Source organism: Pan paniscus, chromosome 3 (genome assembly GCF_029289425.2).
Source record: "Pan paniscus chromosome 3, NHGRI_mPanPan1-v2.0_pri, whole genome shotgun sequence".
NCBI classification, from domain to species: domain Eukaryota; kingdom Metazoa; phylum Chordata; class Mammalia; order Primates; family Hominidae; genus Pan; species Pan paniscus.
Window position 1 is genome coordinate 51,816,199 of NC_073252.2, and position 20,633 is coordinate 51,836,831.

Consider the following 20,633-nt stretch of genomic DNA (forward strand, 5'->3'; position numbering starts at 1 on the left):
AGGTGCCTTCTGTGTGCTGCGTACTATGCTGTTTGACAGGCTGCAATAGTGAAGACGGCAAGATTCCTGCTCTCAAGGAGCTAAGAGTCTGGAGGAAGAAGCGCATAAGTAAACAGGCATTGCAGTCTAGTCAAGGGGTATGAATAGGGCAAGCACAAAGTGCCGTGGAAGCACACCGAAGGGCTTGATGGTTGGGGATGGGAGATTCAGAGAAACCTCTCAGATGTAATGTTGCCTACCTAAGGCCCCACTTCTCTCCTTCCACCCCTCAGTCAAGCTCCTGAAAGGATGGCCTTTATTCAGCCTTCCTTTCCCCACTTTCCATTCACTCCTTATGCCTCTGCAATACAGTCTCCGCTCCCCCGACTCCATTGAGATCAACCTCAGCGTGGCCACCGGTGGCCTACATGCTGCCAGATCTGAAGGGCCATATTAAGTTCTCCTCCCACTTACTCCTTTAACTGTGCCCAACACGGTTAATACAAACTTTCTGGGCATCTTCTACTCTCCTTGGTGACTGTAATATTACTCTCTTCTTTGACCATTTCTTTCCTTTCACCCCTCTGACCATGGCTTCTCAATCTTCTTAAGCACTTTCTCTTATGCTCACCTCCCCTTAAATGACTGTGCTCCCCAAATTCCATCCTTCATCTTGTACCCTTTTCTCACACAATCTCTTTGGATGAGTTCTTTAATTCTACATGTTTGCAATACGATCTATGTGCTGATGACAGCTACATTATATCTCCAGCCCCATCTTCTCCTCTGAGCCTTAGACTTACATATCCAGCTACCATTCTGACATATCCACCTGGGTCTTTCCCAGACATTTCAAACTAATTTGTCCCAAACTGAAATCGCCATTTTTCCCAGATGGGCTGTTTTTCTTAATCCTCCTGTATTCTCAATATCAGCTGGTGACTCAGCTAACCAACTAGTCATTAAGCCATAAATATGGCAGTCGTTTCTCCTTTTCCTTTCTGTCACCCTCCTACCTTCAGCCAGTTCTGCTGATTTATCCCCTAAATACTTGTCACACCTGCCCTTATCTCTTGATCCCTACACTATCAGTGCTCCAGTTGTGCAATTCATCCTCTCTGGGTGATTCTCTCAGCCTCTGAACTGATCTCCTCATTTCTAATATTATGCATTATCTTTGAAAAACCAGAGATACTTTTTTTCTAAAAAAGCCAGACATTCCACCCTTACACCTAAAACCTTTGTTAGTAAGTATTCCATAACCTTAAAAATAAAATTCCAAACTCCATACTACAGCATACAAGGCTCTGCATAACCTCAAACTTACCAACTTTCTAGCCTCATCTCTCATTAATTCATTCATTCAGTCAGTAAAAAAAAAAAATTATTGAGTGCCTACCATGTGTCAGGTGTTACTGTAGATGCTGTGGATATACAGAGAATAAAAGAGACAGTAAACGAAAAATACCATTAAAATAGATAGTAGTTAGTATCAAAAAGAAAAATAAAGTCTGGAAGAGGAATACAAAATGTGTGGTAGGGGGCAGAGATTTGCAATTTTACACAGAATGGCATCCAGGCAAGACTTGAAGTAAAAGATCAAGTAATATATGTATACATATATGTATATAAACACACATCTCTCTCATATATATATGCATACCAGGCACACTTCTGCCATAGAGCCTTTGCACTTTGCTGTTCCCTCTGAAATTGTTCTCTCAGATATATACATATATATTCAGGGAACAGCAAGGAGGCTTGGTGTCTGAAGCAGTGAGCAAGGGAGAAAACAGTAGAATATTAATTAGAGGGGTATAGTAGTACCTTAAAGGACATTGGGAAATGTTACTTTGAGTAAGAAGAGAAGCCACTGGAAGCCATTGGAGGGGTTTAAGGAGAGAAGCAACATGATCTGAGTTCAATTATATTAGGATCACTGTGGCTACTATATCAAAATTACAGTGAAAAAGGCAAGTATAGAAACAGCAAAACCAGTTAAGAGGCTATTGTGAGAATCCAGACAAAAGGATGATAATAATGGAACCAGACTGACAGCAAAGAAGTCACATTTGGAATTTACTGTTTCATGAAGGAAGAGCTGGGAGGGGGTTGTTAATGTACTAGATATGGGATGTGGGAGAAAGTGGGGAGTCAAAAGTGATGTTAAGTTTTTGGGCCACAGCAACTGGGAGAATGGTGTTGCCATTTACCAAGATGAGAAAAATTAGGAGAGCAAATTAGGAAGAGATGAAACCACAAGTTTGATATATAACAAAGATGGGAGACTTTTTCTGTGAAGGGCCAGATAGTAAATATTTAGCTTTTGAGAGTCACACATGGTCTACATGGCAACTATACAATGCTATTGTTGCAGCCAAGGTCTATACATAAACAAATAAGTGAGCCCGTGTTTCCATAAAACTTTATTTATCAATGGTGAAATTTGATTTCACATAATTTTCACATTATAAAATACTATTTTTTATTTTTTCAATCATTTCAAAATGTAAAAGCCACTCTTAGATCATAAGCTGCACAAAAACAGGCAGTGGGCCAGATTTAGTCTGCTAACCCCTGATATAGAGCATGTTTAGATTTCAGCAATGCAATCTATGTCTTCTAACATGTGATTCAGGGCTTCTTCCATGATAACACAATTCTTCACATGAAGTGGGGAAGGGCATTTTTCCATGGCGTTTTTGCCACCAGCTCAGATTCTGACATGACTTGCTTAGCAAGCCAAATAATGATTTTTTAAGGAATATTTACCCTATAAACATAAAGCTCCATAATATACAATAAAATCTTATCAAATTTGCCAATACTTAAAGTACTCCCAGCTTCTCAGGAATACACTCATGCAGAAATGAAGGAATACTCTTAAAGGCATACCTTCACTCCAGTGTCTGGTACAAACAGAACCTTATTAGCATTAGATGGCATAAAGACTCAAGATTAATTATTGGAGGAAGCCAAAAACTAGAAAAATAAACTTTTTAAATTGACAGAATGCTTTATGAATACAATAATTGGTCTTGTCCTGGGAGTTTCAGAAGTTCAAATTTAAAGCTTAAGCTTTTTTTAAAAATAGATTCACTTTAAAAAGAAAAGAGTCAGCAACTAGAAAAAGTATTATTCTAACAGAATAGATGTGTAGTCAGAAGAAAACTGAAAATTTTTAACAGAAGGGAAGGGAGGAAATACCAATCATAGACTTGGTCAAATACAAGGAGATTTATTGAGTCAAAGACTTGCTTATGTTCCTAGGGAGCCCAATGGTAGCACAATAATACAATCAGTGGCAGACCCAAATGATATTTTTAGAAAATCTTTTTCAATAAGTCAGTTCTGACTTTCAATCCATTCGATGGTTCATGCATGTTGAAGTTAATGTCAGTAGCTTTGGCATCAGTCAGACTTCAGGTAAAATCTCTGGGCAGCAGTTTATTAATTGCATGATCATGGTTAAGTTGCTTAAAATCTCCAGGCTTCACATTCCTCATCTATAAAGTGGGGATAAAGATACCTACCCCACATAATATTAAATGGGATAACATTATTAAGACCTTAAGCCAAGTCCCTGGTCCAGAGTAAATGCCCAATAAATGGAAATTGGGATGTTCTTTGATATGATACGTTAAAATTCTGGAAAATAGGATATTCTTAGATGCAATATGTTAAAATTCTCTTCTGCATTTCATTAAGCTCCCAGTTAGAGATTAGAATAAATGTCAAAAACAGATGTCTGAAATGATCCAAAAACCTGACCCTTCACTGACTTTACCAATACATTTAGACACAATTAGGATACCGTACCTTCTCAAAGGCACATTGAGGGTTTCTGCAAACAGCAGATTTGCAGATAACAATATCACCATGGCAACGGCAGCTCTGGCATGAATCGGGCTTCCAAATTGTGGCATCCTGCAAAGAGGCATAAGCTCTGATTTAAAAACTGATCAGTCAAGGTATGAGCACACAAAAGCTGCACCATCAATAGTCCCACATCCTGGACAATTACAAGACAAAGAAAAGTCACAGGCACACCACACACAGTACTTGCTGGGCACTGATTAAACCCCACAAGGCAATATAATCAGTATAATCCATTTCACAATAGTCAATCCACGTAGCCAAAGACAAGGGGATGTGGCAGAGAGCTGTCAATACCCAGAGTAAAAATCATCGATTGGCCTGAAACCACAGGAGAACAAGTTGCTCCCTGACTTGAAGTTTTGCTTTGCTGTTAACTAGCAGAAACCACTGGAGCATGTTTAAAGGAAAATGACACTTTTGACTAGCACTAACCAGCATCCTAAAAGCAGTATTCGCCACTAGATACCATAAGCACCACAGGCTTCATTTTTCGGCTCTTTGCTACTTCATCGTCTAACATTCATCAGAAACAAGGATTTGAGTAAGTAGTTGGATTTTTAAAGACAGATGCACCAACACATGTATGAGTGACTATTTTGTGCCTGGCTGGGTGCTGGGCATATTGAGGTATAAATGAAGCATAAGTGTGGGCAGTATCCATAAGGATCTCACAAATTATTTGGGGTCATGAACATGAGAGAATTAAATAAACATAAGTTAATGTTACTATGTTATTACTCCACAAATTGGAAAGGAAAACAATGGTCACCAACAGAAAAGTGAACCCTGGCTCAGTTAAGGGTCTCAGAAATTCCTTCCCTATTTCTCACCTTCCCTCATGCTGAATCCACATTTCAGTTGTGCCCATTTTGAAGTAACTTTGAAACCAACTGTCTCATAGCTTCCACAGATACCTGTTTCTGTCCATTGAAAGGCTGCTCTGATGACTTCAGATTGAAACACTAAAGATCCCATGGGCTGTACTGAGATTCATTTTCCCAGAGATTTCCTAGCCCAAATTCCTATTAGAGTTGAAAGCAGCCATACTGTTTGGCTAAATTTCAAACACTAAATCTTTTTGAAGAGTGCTGTCCATGTTATTCTCTGGTTTAAAAGTGTACACTGCTCAGGTGATGGGTGCACCAAAATCTCAGAAATCATCACTAAAGTATTTCTCCATGTAAACACCACCTGTTCCCAAAAAATCTATTGAAATAAAAAATTTAAAAAAAACCTCAAAGCCAAAAAATAAATAAATAAATAAATAAATGCAACTATTTCATGGCTCATCTTTATCTCCAATGAGATAAAATGCAGACCCCATAATCTGATCCTCACCTATCTCCCTGGCCTTGACAACTTGGTCAACACTATTGGACAACCCCAGCCTCCTCTTTCCTGTTCTCATATCTCATTCTCCCCTGGATTTCTACTCTTCTCTGACTTTTCCTGAGAAGCATTTGCAACCAAGAAGCTTCTTCTAAGTCTCAGCACCTCAGAGATGAATCATTCCTAACCTTTAACTGCCATTCAGGTATAGCTCTTCACTATCCCTCTGTGACCTCACTTTTTCCTGCATGCACTGTTACACTGTTGTTTTGTTTTGTTTTGTAACAGGGTCTCACTGTGTCACCAGGCTGAAGTGCAGTGGCATGATCACAGCTCACTGCAGCCTCAACTTCCCAGGCTCAACTGATCCTCCCACCTCAGCCTCCCAAGTAGGTGGGACTACTGGCATGCACCACCACACTCAGATAATTTCTGTATTTTTTGTAAAGACAGGGTTTCACCATGTTGACCAGGCTGGTGACAAACTCCTAGGCTTAAGCAATCTGCCTGCCTTAGCTTTCCAAAGTGCTGGGCCTACAGGCATGAGCCACTGAGCCTGGCTCTGTCACACTTTATTGCACTCATTTATATTCCTGTTAGCCTTGCTGGACCAGACTGTGGGTGCCTGAAGTGGGAACTATCCTTGGCCTGGCACACTATAGATCCTTAGGAAGCAAGAGTTCATAGTTCCTACGTTGCTTAATGAAGGCCTGTTCCCTCCTTTCTAAACTTTCTCACCCTGTTTTCCTTAGTCAACAAGTAGTTGGAGTCCTACTAAAATACTTTAGGGAAGAGTAAGATAAGTTTCCAAGCTCCTGACAGAGTCCTTAGAACACCAACATCCAATTAGAGCTGAGATGAGCTAGGAAACTGGTGGATGCTAGCAATGGACATTTTCACACAAAATGGCAGAAACCAAATGTGATGGTTAATTTCATGTGCCAGCTTAGCTAGGCTATGGTGCCCACTTGTTTGGTCAAACACTAGTCTCAATGTCGCTGTGGAGGTACTTTGTAGAGGAGAGTACCATGAACAATCAGTTGACTTTTAAGCAAAAGAGATGACCCTCTGTAATATGGGTGGACTCATCCAATCAGTTAGTGATCTTAACCACAAAAACTGAGGTTTCCTGGAAAAAAAGGGAATTCAGCCTCAAGACTAAAATATAGCATTTCTGCCCAAGTTCCCAGACTGCTGACCTGCTCTATAATACAGTTTGAACTTGCCAGTCGCAATAATTGCATGAGCCAATCCCTTAAAATAAATCTCTCTGCCTCTGTCTTAGAGAGATATCCAATAGGACGTATATGAATATATTGTTGATTCTCTGGAGAACCTAGACTAATATACCAACATTGGTGTAGATTTACATGGATATACACAACATTTCCAAGCAAAAAATAAAATCACCCTTTAAAGTCAAGAAATGCTAAATTCATAACCTCTCAGGGAATGTGCTTCAAACTCTGTGGCCTCTCCAAAGTCATTTAGGAAATATAAAGTCTATCTGAGGTGAGATTACATTCCCAGTGTCTGATTTACAAAAATACTGAATCAAAGCAGAAGAGCACCAGAACTTTGCTTAGAATACCTCTGAATTTCTTTCTTTTTATTGCTATAGCACATTACTCAAAATTGGCAATAGTGTAACTATTACTGTCTACTCTTAACCCAAAGAGCAATGACAAGAAGGTGAGGAAAAGGCCAGGTGCGGCAGCTCACGCCTGTAATCCCAGCACTTTCGGGGGCCGAGGCGGGTGGATCACGAGGTCAGGAGATCGAGATCATCCTGGCTAACACAGCGAAACCCCGTCTCTACTAAAAATACAAAAAATTAGCCGGGCGCAGTGGCGGGTGCCTGTAGTCCCAGCTACTCAGGAGGCTAAGGCAGGAGAATGGCGTGAACCCGGGAGGCGGAGCTTGCAGTGAGCCAAGATCACGCCACTGCACTCCAGCCTGGGTGACAGAGCGAGACTCTGTCTCAAAAAAATAAATAAAAATAAATAAAATAAAACAAGAAGGTGAGGAAAAACAAGTTTATTCCCAAGCACAATGTAGTACGTTTCCTGCTGATTTCAAGAAAACAATCTTGGTTTCAGGATACAGATTAAATAAAAATGACTGCTTCACAAAGCCAGCAGCTACTATTTATTGATCACTTACTCACGCTCCCCACTCTGGGAGCAGGAAGTGCTGACCACAGGGACAATTGTGGAATAGAGGGAGGGTGGCTTTTCCCACCTCTGCCATCTTCCTGCAAGGCTGGAGAAAGTATCTGTAGTCAATGCTACACAAAGCCCTTACATACATGTCAACCCTATGAAACTGGCACTATTATTATGATTTCGATTTTACAGATGAGAAAACAGGATGAGTGAGATTGAACCAGTTGCCCAAGTTCACAGAGCTGTTAGGAGACCTAAGGACTCAGGCTCTGGAGACAGACTGACTAGGTTTGAATCCTGGTGACACCATTTATTAACTGAGTTTGTTATTGAGTTAACATGTCTATGCCCAGGTTCTTCATCTGTAAAATAGAAATGAGAAAGTACTTATTCAATAAGTTTATTGAAAGCATCAAAGGAGATGCTGTATTTAAAGATATGTGAACAGTGTCTGGCACTTATTAAGGGACCATTAAATGTAATTTATTTTTAATCCGAATGTTTTCTATTATGTCACAGGCATTCAGCAAATGTCTTCTAACTATTTCATTTTCTCAAAGGGAAAACAGTCCTATAAGTACTTTGACTTTCCCATCTTCTCATTCCAGTCTACACAAGTAAAACCTAGCAGAGTGAAATTATTACTTAATTAGGACCCTAGCATTTAGAGGATCCAGAACATTGTTGAATAAGGGAGAAATGAATCTATAGGTTGAGTTTTCAAGACAACTTGGGAAATTCAAAAAGTCTCTATCTCACTAAGCTGGTATAATCATGGGCCATGTCTTTGACCCAGAAATTGGTTGGCAACGCCAGCTTTTATGTGCTCCCTTAAGCTTGGTATGACTCTAAGTGCCAGTCGTATTTATTCTCTCCAGATGCAACATTCTTACTTCTTGAGGTGAGTTCTTCTCTGCACTTCAATTATTTTGACAGTGACCTCCAAACTTGAAAGCAGTCCATTATACTTTTAAGCTGCCCTCAGTCACTGGACTTGGCTTACTAAACTGTAAACAGTATCTTCTAAGAACATGGAGTAGGTTATTCACTTTCATTCTTTCATTCACAAAACCATAGTTTTTCTTTATGTTAATTCAAAGTTTAAATGTATCTGGGCTTAGGAAGCCTTCCTGATATGTTTACCTATCTGTCTTCCCAGCAGACTATGACTCTTCAAACAAGGAGATCTCATTTGATTCCTCTTTGTATATCTCAAAATTCACTTAGCACAGTTTCTGTATGTCGACTGAATTAATTAATAATCAACCCTGAGTTTGTTTACCCACACAAAAATATCTATTCATAAGAATTGAGATACTCCAGATAGGTTGTGAGAGCTTGAGAAAACAATGTTTAAATGATGTCACTACAAAATCTTTATAACGTTGAATGTCATTACTACATTAATGTCAAACTATGTTAACAGAAAAATTTTCTTCATCTAGGTATTGGACCTATCAAAAATCTTCCTTGTACCAGCCAGGCACGGTGGCTCACGCCTGTAATCCCAGCACTTTGGGAGGCTGAGGCAGGCAGATCACGAGGTCAGGAGATTGAAACCATACTGGCTAACACGGTGAAACCCTGTCTCTACTAAAAACACAAAAAATTAGCTGGGCGTGGTGGCAGGCGCCTGTAGTCCCAGCTACTTGGGAGGCTGAGGCAGGAGAATGGCATGAACCCGGGAGGCGGAGCTTGCAGTGAGCCGAGATCGCACCACTGCACTCTAGCCTGGGAGACAGAGTGAGACTCTGTCTCAAAAAAAAAAAAAAAAAAAAAAAAAAAAAAAAAAAAATCTTCCTTGTATTAATATCTCTATGGAACTAAATAATGTGTTATGGTTAATTTTAAGTAAAATGAGTCCTTTACCAAGGCCTGGACAGATGGCCATGTTTTTCAGGTCTTAATCTTTACAAATCAATTATATGGTCACATAAAGTTGCTTTATGAAAGCAGGGAAGCTAGAGTTCTTCAATAGCTAGAACTTTGGATAAAGCCATAAAATCCAAAGTAATAACATTGTAAACTAAGTTTTACAGATTTTCCATGTTGCTATTGCAATTCCGATATTTTAAAATCCTCCTTTCCAATCTAACACACTCAGCAAAAGAAATACTCTTAAAATAGCTTTTCACTAGAAGATAGATTAAAGGATTAGATTATGACAAGCCTAAAAAGCAATGAAAATATCTTTGTAAACAGCTTTTAATATTTTTAATAATATATGAATAAAATGTTCTTGCAAATAATATAATGCCTCCATCCCCAAATACTTCAAAGTAATAGCAAGGTGCTTTAAAAAAAAAACAACTTGTTTCACTTGGGAAAGTATTTACTGAATATTTGATTAATGCTAATAATAAACAATAAATATATCTTTAATAAGTACTCAAATTTCTGGGGGGGGATTATTTATAGAATTCTAAAAAGCAGTATATCAACTGTCAACATAAATTTTCTTTCATCTAAATGGTGTAATAACCCTACTTTAATTATTGATTAATTCATCTCATTTTAAATTCCCTTGGCTTCTTAGACCAAAAGTGAGAAAGAAAGAATAAAGCTCCCCAAAAGCTGTGTTTTCAAGTTACAAAACAGTATGTAGATATAATATTTTTGTAATAAAAATATATCTATGTGCATAGAAACAAACTGTGGAATTATATAAACCAGTAAGTGAGGGGTAGATAATTCTGTGTGTGAGTTCCAGAAGATTTTTTGTTTTCCTTTATCCTTATCTGTATTTTCTGTTTTTCAACAACAAAGATATATAATTTATATATATATAATTTATGTGATCTTTTGAAGTTACTTTTAAAATATAAGGTGCCCAGGCACAGTGGCTCACGCCTGTAATCCCAGCACTTTGGGAGACCAAGGAGGGTGAATCACGAGGTCAGGAGTTTGAGACCAGCCTGGCCAACATGGTGAAGCCCCATCGCTACTAAAAATAGAAAAAAAATTGCTGGGCATGGTGGCAGGTGCCTGTAATCCCAGCTACTCAGGAGGCTGAGGCAGGAGAATCGTTTGAACCCGGGAGGCGGAGGTTGCAGTGAGCCGAGTTCGTGCCACTGCACTCCAGCACCAGCAACAGTGTGAGACTCCGTCTCAAAAAAATAATAACAATAAAATAAAATATAAGGTAAAAAAACAAAAAATGTTATGCTTTTTTCCCCAGTCTACTATATGTAGATAGACCCTGGACTACAGAGTTGAAATGTCATGGGGGAGGGAATTTAAATAAAAAGCACTTAGCAAATACATAACAGTAGCAATTTATCTAAATTTCCTGAGCTATCCCCAAACCTTGTACTCAGTAAAATTTTTAAAAATTAACAGTGTTTCCTACTTGCCCTTCAAAGCAGCGAACAGGACGCAATATTCAACTAAGTCTCATGTCTTCATTTCTGGAGGTTCATTTTCCTGACAAGTCTGGTTTTCAGGAAAGATAATCTATAAAAAAGGATTCTTTGACCCAGCTCCCATTCAGACACAGAAATAATGGTCCTTGTTTGTCAGGGAACCATGAAGAAACGAATCAATAACTTTCATAAGGTTATTTTAGAGTGCAATTCTTTCCCCAAGTGCCCTTCTTCAGACAGCTTAGATAAACAATACCTTTTCCATTGGTTCTCAATTTAAAGTTCATGTAAAGCTCCTCACCCTGTCCCAAATAAAAAGGAGCAGAGGACACTTACCGTTAAGAAAAGATGTGAGACTTTGTATTTACATTAAATTCTCTCCTTTCAGGAGGAGCAAATACAGGTTAATTAAAAAACAAAATTGTGATACACTTCCTGTTTGAGACCTATTTCAAAGGCTTGTTTCATATAATACCCCCTTAAGGAGTTTCTTGTTTTACACATCAAAAACCTAAGCAGTTTCCCATTTCAGCATCCTGGCATGATTAGCTTGTACCTGATCTCCTCCTCCAGCTGTCTTAAAATGATAAACCTGAAGGCATAGCTATAAGAGTATCAACTTGTATACAGAAACAACAGCATGAATCACAGATGAAAAGATTGCTGCTAATTATAGCTTAAAAATATCTTTGTGCAAGAGACCCTGAACAACATAGTAAGTTAGCATCATGCTTTGGTACAGAAGTCTTAGAATAGTGTGGTGCCAAGGGTGGAGGTAGGGAGATGGAAGGAAAGGGACAAGCTACCTCCAAGTGCTTCCCAGGTCCTCCACATACTCATGATGGTACAACTTCTCACAGCATCCTGTGAAACTGACATCATGACTCTGATTTTATAAATGAGGGAATAAGGTGTGAAAAGGCAGAGTGAATTGTCCAGAGCTCAGCTATTAGGAGCTAATAGGAGCGGCTAGATCTGGGATTCAAACCCAGCCTTTTTTTTTTTTACTCTGTGCTGTTATCATATAATATCAATAACAATGCCTTATATTGTATAGCAGTCTTACCATTTCAAATCTCTCTTACTTCTACTCTCTGACTTTAACAGACTACCCAGGTGGGACACACTAGGGCAGTGCTGCCTACATTTACAGATAAAGGGACTGTGAAGCTTAAGGGACTTACTTGCCCAATATGTTCGCATGCCGGCAACAGCATACTCCCACCCTTCTTAATCTAACTTCCACACATCCTCCAGGTCTCAGCTGAAATATCACTTCCTCAGATTAGCCTTTTCTGCCTCCTTAACCAAGTAAATATTCCACTACCTCATGTCTCAAAGCTCCACCTGCTTCCACAAAGCCAGGCTTAGTCCTCTAAGTTTTGTTTTACAAAGAAAAAAAAAAAAACAAGGACAAAGAGGGCCCCTCTGGGTCCCAAATTCTTTGGCATTTTCACCTTTTTATTTCTTCCTAAAACCTTTGAGATAGATTTTATCATCTCCATTTTACAGATAAGGAAACCAAAGTTCAGAGAGGTTAAGTAATGTCCCAAAGCTTGTAACTGATGGTATTAATGCCTATATTTCAACCAGTGTCCATTTGATTTCGAAGCTTATGTTTTTCCCACCAAACCCACCTCCATACCCACAGGCCTGGTTTATGAACATAGGTCATATACCACACTAAGTCAGGTAGCAATGCTAAAATGGTAGAATAGGCAAACTTGAGTTCAAACACAAGTTCATTCACTTCTTAGCTTTAGGACTTCGCCCGAATCTCTTAGCTTTTCTGAGTCTCTGTTTCCTAATATGCAAACTAAGGATAAGATTGGACTCAATCAGGTGACAGTAAAGATGAAATAAGTTAATGTACTTGTATTACCACAGTGACTTGTCCTTAGAAAGTACTCAATAAATGTTAGCTATGAGCTCGGACACTTGCCACAATCTAAGCCTGTTGATCACGATATTTTCTGTGACAGAGGGAGTAGGTGTAGCATTTAGAGCTATAGAAAATCCCTGCTGGAATTTCCAGCTTCCAAGATAAGAAGAAGATAACTTTTCCATTGCTTAAATGTTTGTACATATTCCACTACTGAGTGCTATAGAGACTATACTTCTAGAGTAGTACACACACATACACACACAAAATAGGATATCTTCAAAATATAGAATAAAACAAAATACCCAGAGAATGTGCTCCTCTTCATTCCAAATTCTGAAGCAATAGAAATACAGGCTGAGTTCTGTAACTGTCTATTGTTTACACCCAGTTTTCCACTTGTTCTAACATAATCCTGTAATAGTGAGAGCCTGATCTAAGAGAACCCCTATGACAGATTAACCATTATAAATTCCTAGAGATGTTAACCACAGAAATTCCATTATGAGTAAAACATGTGCCTCATCTTTCCACTTTAAGTAATCCAGATATTAGGGAGACTTTACTGTAGCTTAAGCTTATAATTTCTTTCTTTCTCTATTAATTCAGCTCCCAGAGACTTCATTTCATATTCCTAAGGGAAATGGGAGAAAAAAGTAAACATTCAAAATGTTTGCACATGAAATTAAATTATAGCTACACCATTATCTCTCATATTAAAATTATTTATTTTCTTGTCAACTTCCTCCACTAGATCATTATCATTCATTTTATAATTAGTTTTTGACTTTTCTCTCTCCCTTCCCAAGAGTAGGGACAATTTCTTTATATATAGGTAGCTTTGTATTCTTGTAGTGACTAAAACATAGCAGGCACTTAATGTTTTTGAATGAGTTGATGGATGGACAGATGGGCATATATTCTCAAATTTGGAGAATTGCTAACTATTTTATGATGTCATTGCTGAAAAGTTGGATACACGGATGACAGCATTAAGTTCAACATGCTGCCCTTGAAAATCCTTGCTGCTGCAATAGCCACCTTCAATCTAAGCTGTTTGAGATCTTGCCTTCTAGATTAATATATCAGTCAAGACCTTTGCTCTAAAAGTGCTTCTCTACTTCTGACTGAATGCCAGGCCAATTCTATTGTGATCTGGCATGCCACAGCTGTGTCATATCTTTTAAAGCTCTGCTGCATGTTCTCAATCCCTAACTCTTCCTCTAGCCAGCCCCTTGGCCATTTAAACTGGCCATCCACTAAATGGCTGAGTTGTACTAACACTCACATTCAATTAGGTAAAGCCACATCCTACTAAGTGTGTTTCTAAACCTAGCAGAGGCCTTGAGTTCAAGGTTTCATTGCCAGTGACTCAGCCTCATTATGTTAACCAGGTCTCCTATATGAGGCCATACCATCTCAAGAGGCATTTAAAAATTTGCTTTGAAGACTGCTGGTTTAGAGGTGATTTTAGCATTTAATGAATAGGGGTCCTAAATTCTAGATGTCATATAATGAGTGAGACATAACTGCACCAAGAAAAAGTGTCCCACTTTCACATGACTTTCAAATGTCCAGACATTCATGTCAGTGAAAAATCTGATTATATATCCTAACTCTATTTTACACATAAACCCAAAGTACTTTATCATGATGTAATAATATACACTGAATTATCCAGGGACTTAACTAGTCAAGGAAAGGCTGTACTCTATTTTATTCAGAAATTAATGAAGATAATGAAAGACAATAGATACATATCTTGAAACATGTTAAATAACTACTAATATTTCCACAGATAACCAGTATCTACAAACGCAATTAAATGGAAATCCTAGAACACAAAAAGTCAAACAAATAAAATTAATTTTGCTTAACGGCAGACTGGCTATACCTAAAGAAAACAAGAATGTAAGTCAATACAAAATATCTAAACTGAAGCAGAAAAAACCAAAAGGATAAAAAACACAGAAAAGAGCATTAGTGACACATGGAACATATTACAAAGTTCAACAAATGGGTGATTGAGTTCTAAAGACAAAATGACAGAAATGGGCAGAAACAAATTTTTTTTAAAATATGGCCAAGAATTTTCTAAAACTGAAGGAAAATATCAAACCACAAATTCAAGAATTGCTATGAATATTGATCAGAATAATAAACAAAACAACACCTAAGCACTTCAGAATAAGACTGCTAAAAATGAACAGCAAAGAGAAAACTCTTTTAAGCCACAGAGGGGTAGGAAATTATTTTCAAATAAAAATGCCAAAACTGATAGCTAACTTCTCCACACGTTAAAAAAAAAAAAGATGGAACTCAGAAGACAAATCTTTAAATTGCTGAATGAAAACAGTCACTAAGAATTCTATACCCAGCAAAAATACCTTTCAAGAATGAAAATGACATAAAAATGTTTTAAATTAATAAAACTAGTGAGAATTTGTCACCTTCAGATCCAAACTAAAACAATACTAAAGGAAGTTCTCCAGGCAATAAGAAAATGACTCTAAATAGAAACACAGTAATGTAGGAAGAAATTTAGAATAATAGGTTAAATATATAGGTAGATCTAAATAATAACTATATAAAACAAAAATAATAACGTCTGGTGGGATTTAACACATGTGTAAATACAAAATGCACAAAAACATGCAAGATAGGAGATGGATGAAAAAACGGAGAATTCAAAGGTTATAGTAATGGCTGAGAAGAGGTAAATACAATGTTTAACACAATGATTAACACATTGCAATATCTAGGGTAACCACTAAAGGAATAGTAAAAGTGTGTTTAACTAACAAACTAAGAATAATGAACTGAAATATTTAAAACATAATGGATTGATTCAAAGACAAAAAGAAAGGGGAAAAATATACAGAATGGGAGTAACAAATAGAAAGCAAATAGTAAGGTAGATATAAACCTACTCAATAATTATAATGCAGGAACATGTTAAAAGATAAAAATTGTCAGACTGGATAAAGGCAAAGCAGTGGATCCAATAACATTGAGAGCCATTATTATCAAGTATGAACTGAATGTCTTAAAGAATAAATCTCAATATGTGTATTTATATATATTTATGCCTCATTCAAAATAGAATTTTAGACTGTAAATTCTTGAAGAATTCAAGGCATCAAGAATTTACTGAGGATCTATCACATGGTAAGCAATGTGGAAGATATAGATGAATAAAATCTAACCCACATACGGAAGACTACAGCCTGGTCCTTTACAACTGCTCTTGAGCTGGAAATATAGTTAAAGAAGCAAGACTTCTGAAACAATTAGGGAACAAAGCAAAATAAATAATTAGAGAGGGAACATACTATAGAAAAAGAGCTGTGGACTGGGAGTCAGAACCTGGATTCTGGCCCAGACTTGGCCTTTACCAAGCTGGGTAAACCAGATAAACCGCCTCCCTGGGCCTCTGGTTCCTCCTCCATGAAACTTAGAGATTAGCCCACATGGTCCATAACCTTGAGATGGATTGCAAACTCAGGTAACTCTGAGTTCAAATGTAGTTCCCTAACTTAACAATTCCAGAACCATAAGCAAGGTAAGTATCTTGACCAAGCCTCCATTTTCTTTTTCTTAAAAATAACAAAAATAACAAAATCAATCCTAGAGGAATGTCAGGGGGATATATCAGATAACACATCTGAGATTCCTTAGCACCATGCTCAGCACTCACAGGGTAGAACAGAGGCTCTCAGACATCCATCCTCAGACCTTTCCTGTGCTCCAGTCACATCCTATATGACCTGTTTCTCAGAGAGGTCATCAATGTACACCCCTGCATGGAATTTGTAAAGCAATTTATCATGCACTGGATTTCTTCCTTTGCGTGCATTTCAGTATATGACCACTACTAATGCGCAAACAAGTTAGAAAGGGTACCTTTCAAAATATGATATCCATAGAGACACTGCTTTTTAAAAATCAAACACAAAAATCTCCCAAGCCACATTTTAAAACGTCATTACAAAAGTTATATGCCAGCCGGACACAGTGGCTTATGCCTGTAATCTCAGCACTTTGGGACGCTGAGGGAGGAGGATCACTTGGGCCCAGGAGTTTGAAACCAGCCTGGGCAACATAGTGAGACCCTATCTCAACAAAAAATAAATAATTAGCTGGGTGCCGTGGTGCGCATCTGTGGTCCCAGCTACATGGGAAGCTGAGGTGGGGGGATTGCTTGAGACTGGGAAGTCGAGGCTGCAGTGAGCCATGATCACAGTACTGCACTCCAATCTGGGCAACAAAGTGGGACTCTGCCTCAAAAAACAAAAGTTATATGCCCACACACATCCTCATAGCTACTATTTACTGAGCAATTATTACATACACATATATACACATGTATATTATTGGTGTAATATACATATTACATACATAGACATATTGCATACATACGTATGTATATTTATATGTGACATTGAATCCTCATAAAAATACTATGAAGTAGTTATTACCACTACTGTTTTATAAAACAAGAACATAAAGAACGTCTGGTCAGTTATCACACAAATGGTGAAGCCAGGATTTGAAAGTAGGACTGACTGGCGTCAAGGACCATGATCTTTCAAATAAAAAGTGATTCTGGTTTCAGGAAGAACAGCTTTCACCAGTTTTGAGCCACTGATCAATAGATCTAATTGACTTTGGCTGCCACTATTACCTATAGCCTGTCTTTTTTCAGCTGGTAAGGATTTCTGGGAGGGAGGGAATCAGGGATCCTCAAGGGCGGCCGGCCCTGTCTCAGCAGCCTGACTCTCAATATCTTCCTAAGATCTTAAGTTTCTAAGGAAATAAAAACAGTTTCTCCACTGGAAATGTTTTAGGAAGCTTTCCATAAAGCCACATGACATAAAATAATAATAATAATATAGTAACAAAACTGTGCTACACAACACTGTTCAAAGCAACCTCTTTCATTTTGGCAAACAGGAAGTGTATAAGAATTGCTTCGCTGCTTCTATTTCCATTTCTTGGGTTCGAAGTAGAAATATTATGGAAATATAATATTAAATGTAATATTATAGAAATCTAATTTCTAAGTCAGAGATAATAAATAGGCTTTATCACACAGGCCAGCCCTGGAAATAGTTATCTGAAGTGCTATGTTGAGGAGGATTCTGAAGCTCTGTTTGGCAAGTGAAATGGGAAAGATTACCATTGTCTGTGCAGGCTCAGGGTTAAGCTGAGAAGAGGAATGGGAGTACCTATACCATATGTTCCCATGTACTAAGCCAACATAATCTACCCTAAAGTGTTGTTCACTACTGTCATTAGATTAATGAATTGAAGTAGAAAGAAAAGAAAGCTGCCTGGGCCAAAACCACCAAGATGATCAAATTAAATGGTAAACTAATCATTGACATTTTACTTTCCTTATTTTTTCCATTAAGCTATTCAACTCTTTACAGACATGTAAACCTTTCCTCATTCATAACTAGTTTACAAAATGGGCTTCTGTTCTGCATCAACTATTTTTCCAAGAACACCCTGGCACGATGGGCCACAACTGGCATGTGAATTCAGCATCTTCACCCCCAGGGATGTGGATCCCATCCCCATTCCAAACCAAGAGGAAATTAACTGCCAGGGAGGCGGAGCCCATCCCCATTCCAAACCAAGAGGAAATTAACTGACAGTTCTGATGGGAATGACATACTGACTCAGTACTCAGACCAAGCAATCCACTCCCGCAGTCAGCAAAATACACACTGGTTGTATTCTCTAACAACACAAAAATGCTTCACTCGATTTGCTTCCAGCCTCACTGTTTGCCAGGAAGCCACTGAAAAGAAGCAGGTATCAAGTGTCTCAGAGGAAGACCCTCCCAGGGTTCATTGTTAAATCCAGAGGCAGAACCCAGAGCAATTACACTTCTGGTACAATTACCAGCATCACCCACTCCCTGCCAAGTGAGGAGGCTTGGCAGCTGAATAATACAGCTTTCATTTTACATTTCCACTCCAATTAGCTGACAGTACTAGTCAATTGGCTGAATAAAACAAAATGCAGGGGAAGTTGAAAGGCCTCTATGTGGTTTGCAGAGCTGTGCCTTTGAGAACAATGATAAGATGAAAGGGACTGAAAAGCAAATTAGGAGACCCACTGCAACAAAAGAGCAGGCTGCAGACAACCCACAAGTGGGATGGATGGTTTAAATGGCGCGTCAGAGATATTTAAGCTTACCACCCATCCCACCTACTGTTTGTTTTACTAATAGCAAGAAAATTAAATTGCCGCCCCTGAACTTACTCACTGCCAGGTCTAGCTGGGACTTATTAGCATCGCCAGCATATACATGCAAAGGCAAACATTCTCCTAAGAACTTTTAGCCTTTCTTTCTGCCCTGCAGTCAACATTTACGGAGGAGTTGCTGTGTGCAAAGCCCCACTAGTGGTTAGGAGCTGTTACGGAAATAGAAGACAATGAGTTTCTGGGGAAGTTCATGGGCTCATCGGTGAGATGAAATGCACACGCATGAAATAAGCAGGAGACCACACAGTGGACAGCAACGGGAGAGGGTGGCAGAAAGCAACTTTGAATAACTGGACCATTAAAACTTGCTGACCAGTGCCAGAATCCTAGTGAATCCCACTGTGGTGTTCCAATAGATTCCACAGGAGTCCTCCCAAATTCTGGCTTGATAACTCCGTAACTCTTCCAGAGCTGAGCAGAATCAACCAGTGCCTTGAGCCCATTAATACATAGTCCAGATTGAACCAGGGCAGAGCTCCAGGGGGGCAGAGCTCCACGGCTCTGCCCTGCTCACCTGTATTCTTCCAGACCTTATACGAGGCTAATGACACCCACTGTTAACAGGGAAAGTTCTATCTGGTCACACTGAGGATAAACCTGAGACTTCCAGTATGGTTGAGGAATGATTCTGTTAAAGACAGAGTGAACACTATAATTTGTTTCCTAGGCTTCATCCAAAATATACTATTTCAGTCTTTATTCATTTTTGGCCCCATGACTGACATACAATATGGGACTTACAGGGGTGTTGTGACCTTGTCCAAAAGACTCATGTCAAATGTAGGAAAGAGGAAGTATTCATTAGCAAAGCAGGGTTTGCTGCAAAACTCTCTGTAGGACAATATGTGCCTGAATCATACTGTTCAACACACACAAGGTGGTTTAATAAGAGCCCCTTCTAAAAATGGGAGGACGGTGAGCCACACAATGCAAAGAATGAAATGAAGCTTGGCAAGGATACATGTATATTTGTAGAAAATAACAGTATTTGGCGAATGAGGGTCCCTTCTAAGGCATACCAACTGGTTTATTTCTGAGATAACAGTTAGATCTTATAAACATGGAAAATGGCATCTTACTTAGATGATCTGCATAAATAAAGACAGAACATATGCAAATTTTTTAAAGTTTCTAATACATATGCAAAAAAACCCTCAGGTAATTCTACTTCAACTATCAATTAATCAGCCCAGAAGTTGTTTACCATCAAGTTAGCTTTGTGTACGTACAGTATTTATAATAAGTAAAGATGTTTTACAGAGGAGGAAAAAAATCTTACAATACTAATGGAGGACATGAAAGAAATTTGATATATTTAGCCTTTATAATAAATTCTATATTACCATTTCTTGAGTTAAAAAACATAACTGGTTATGTATTACTATTATTATTTTGAGAGAGTCTGGCTATGTCGCCCAGGCTGGAGTGCAGTGGCGTGATCTCAGCTCACGGCAATCTCTGCCTCCTGGGCTCAAGCCATCCTCCCACTTCAGCCTCCCAAGTAGCTGAGACTACAGGTGCACACCACCACATCTGGCTAATTTTTGTATTTTTTGTAGAGACAGGGTTTTGCCATGTCACCCAGACTGGTCTCAAACTCCTAAGCTCAAGCCATCTGCCCGCCTCAGCCTCCCAAAGTCAGTTGTGAGCCACCATGCCCAGCCTGTATTATTTTTTAATAAACATGTGTTAATTTCTTTAAAAAGAAAGAAAAAGAAAAAAATGCTACTAGTATTCTTGAAATTTTCATAGTAACATTCA

At 38.5% G+C, this 20,633-nt stretch overlaps 1 protein-coding gene across 2 annotated transcripts in view; it reads right to left on the minus strand.

Moving 5' to 3' along the window:
* FRAS1 (Fraser extracellular matrix complex subunit 1) overlaps positions 1 to 20,633 on the minus strand; it is a 490,598-nt gene that overhangs the window by 297,919 nt on the left and 172,046 nt on the right. For both annotated transcript variants that reach the window (XM_008957670.5, XM_003832280.6), the window contains exon 3: positions 3,799 to 3,906. In XM_008957670.5, coding sequence (XP_008955918.2) covers positions 3,799 to 3,906 — 108 coding nt within the window. The remainder of the gene's footprint in view (positions 1 to 3,798; positions 3,907 to 20,633) is intronic.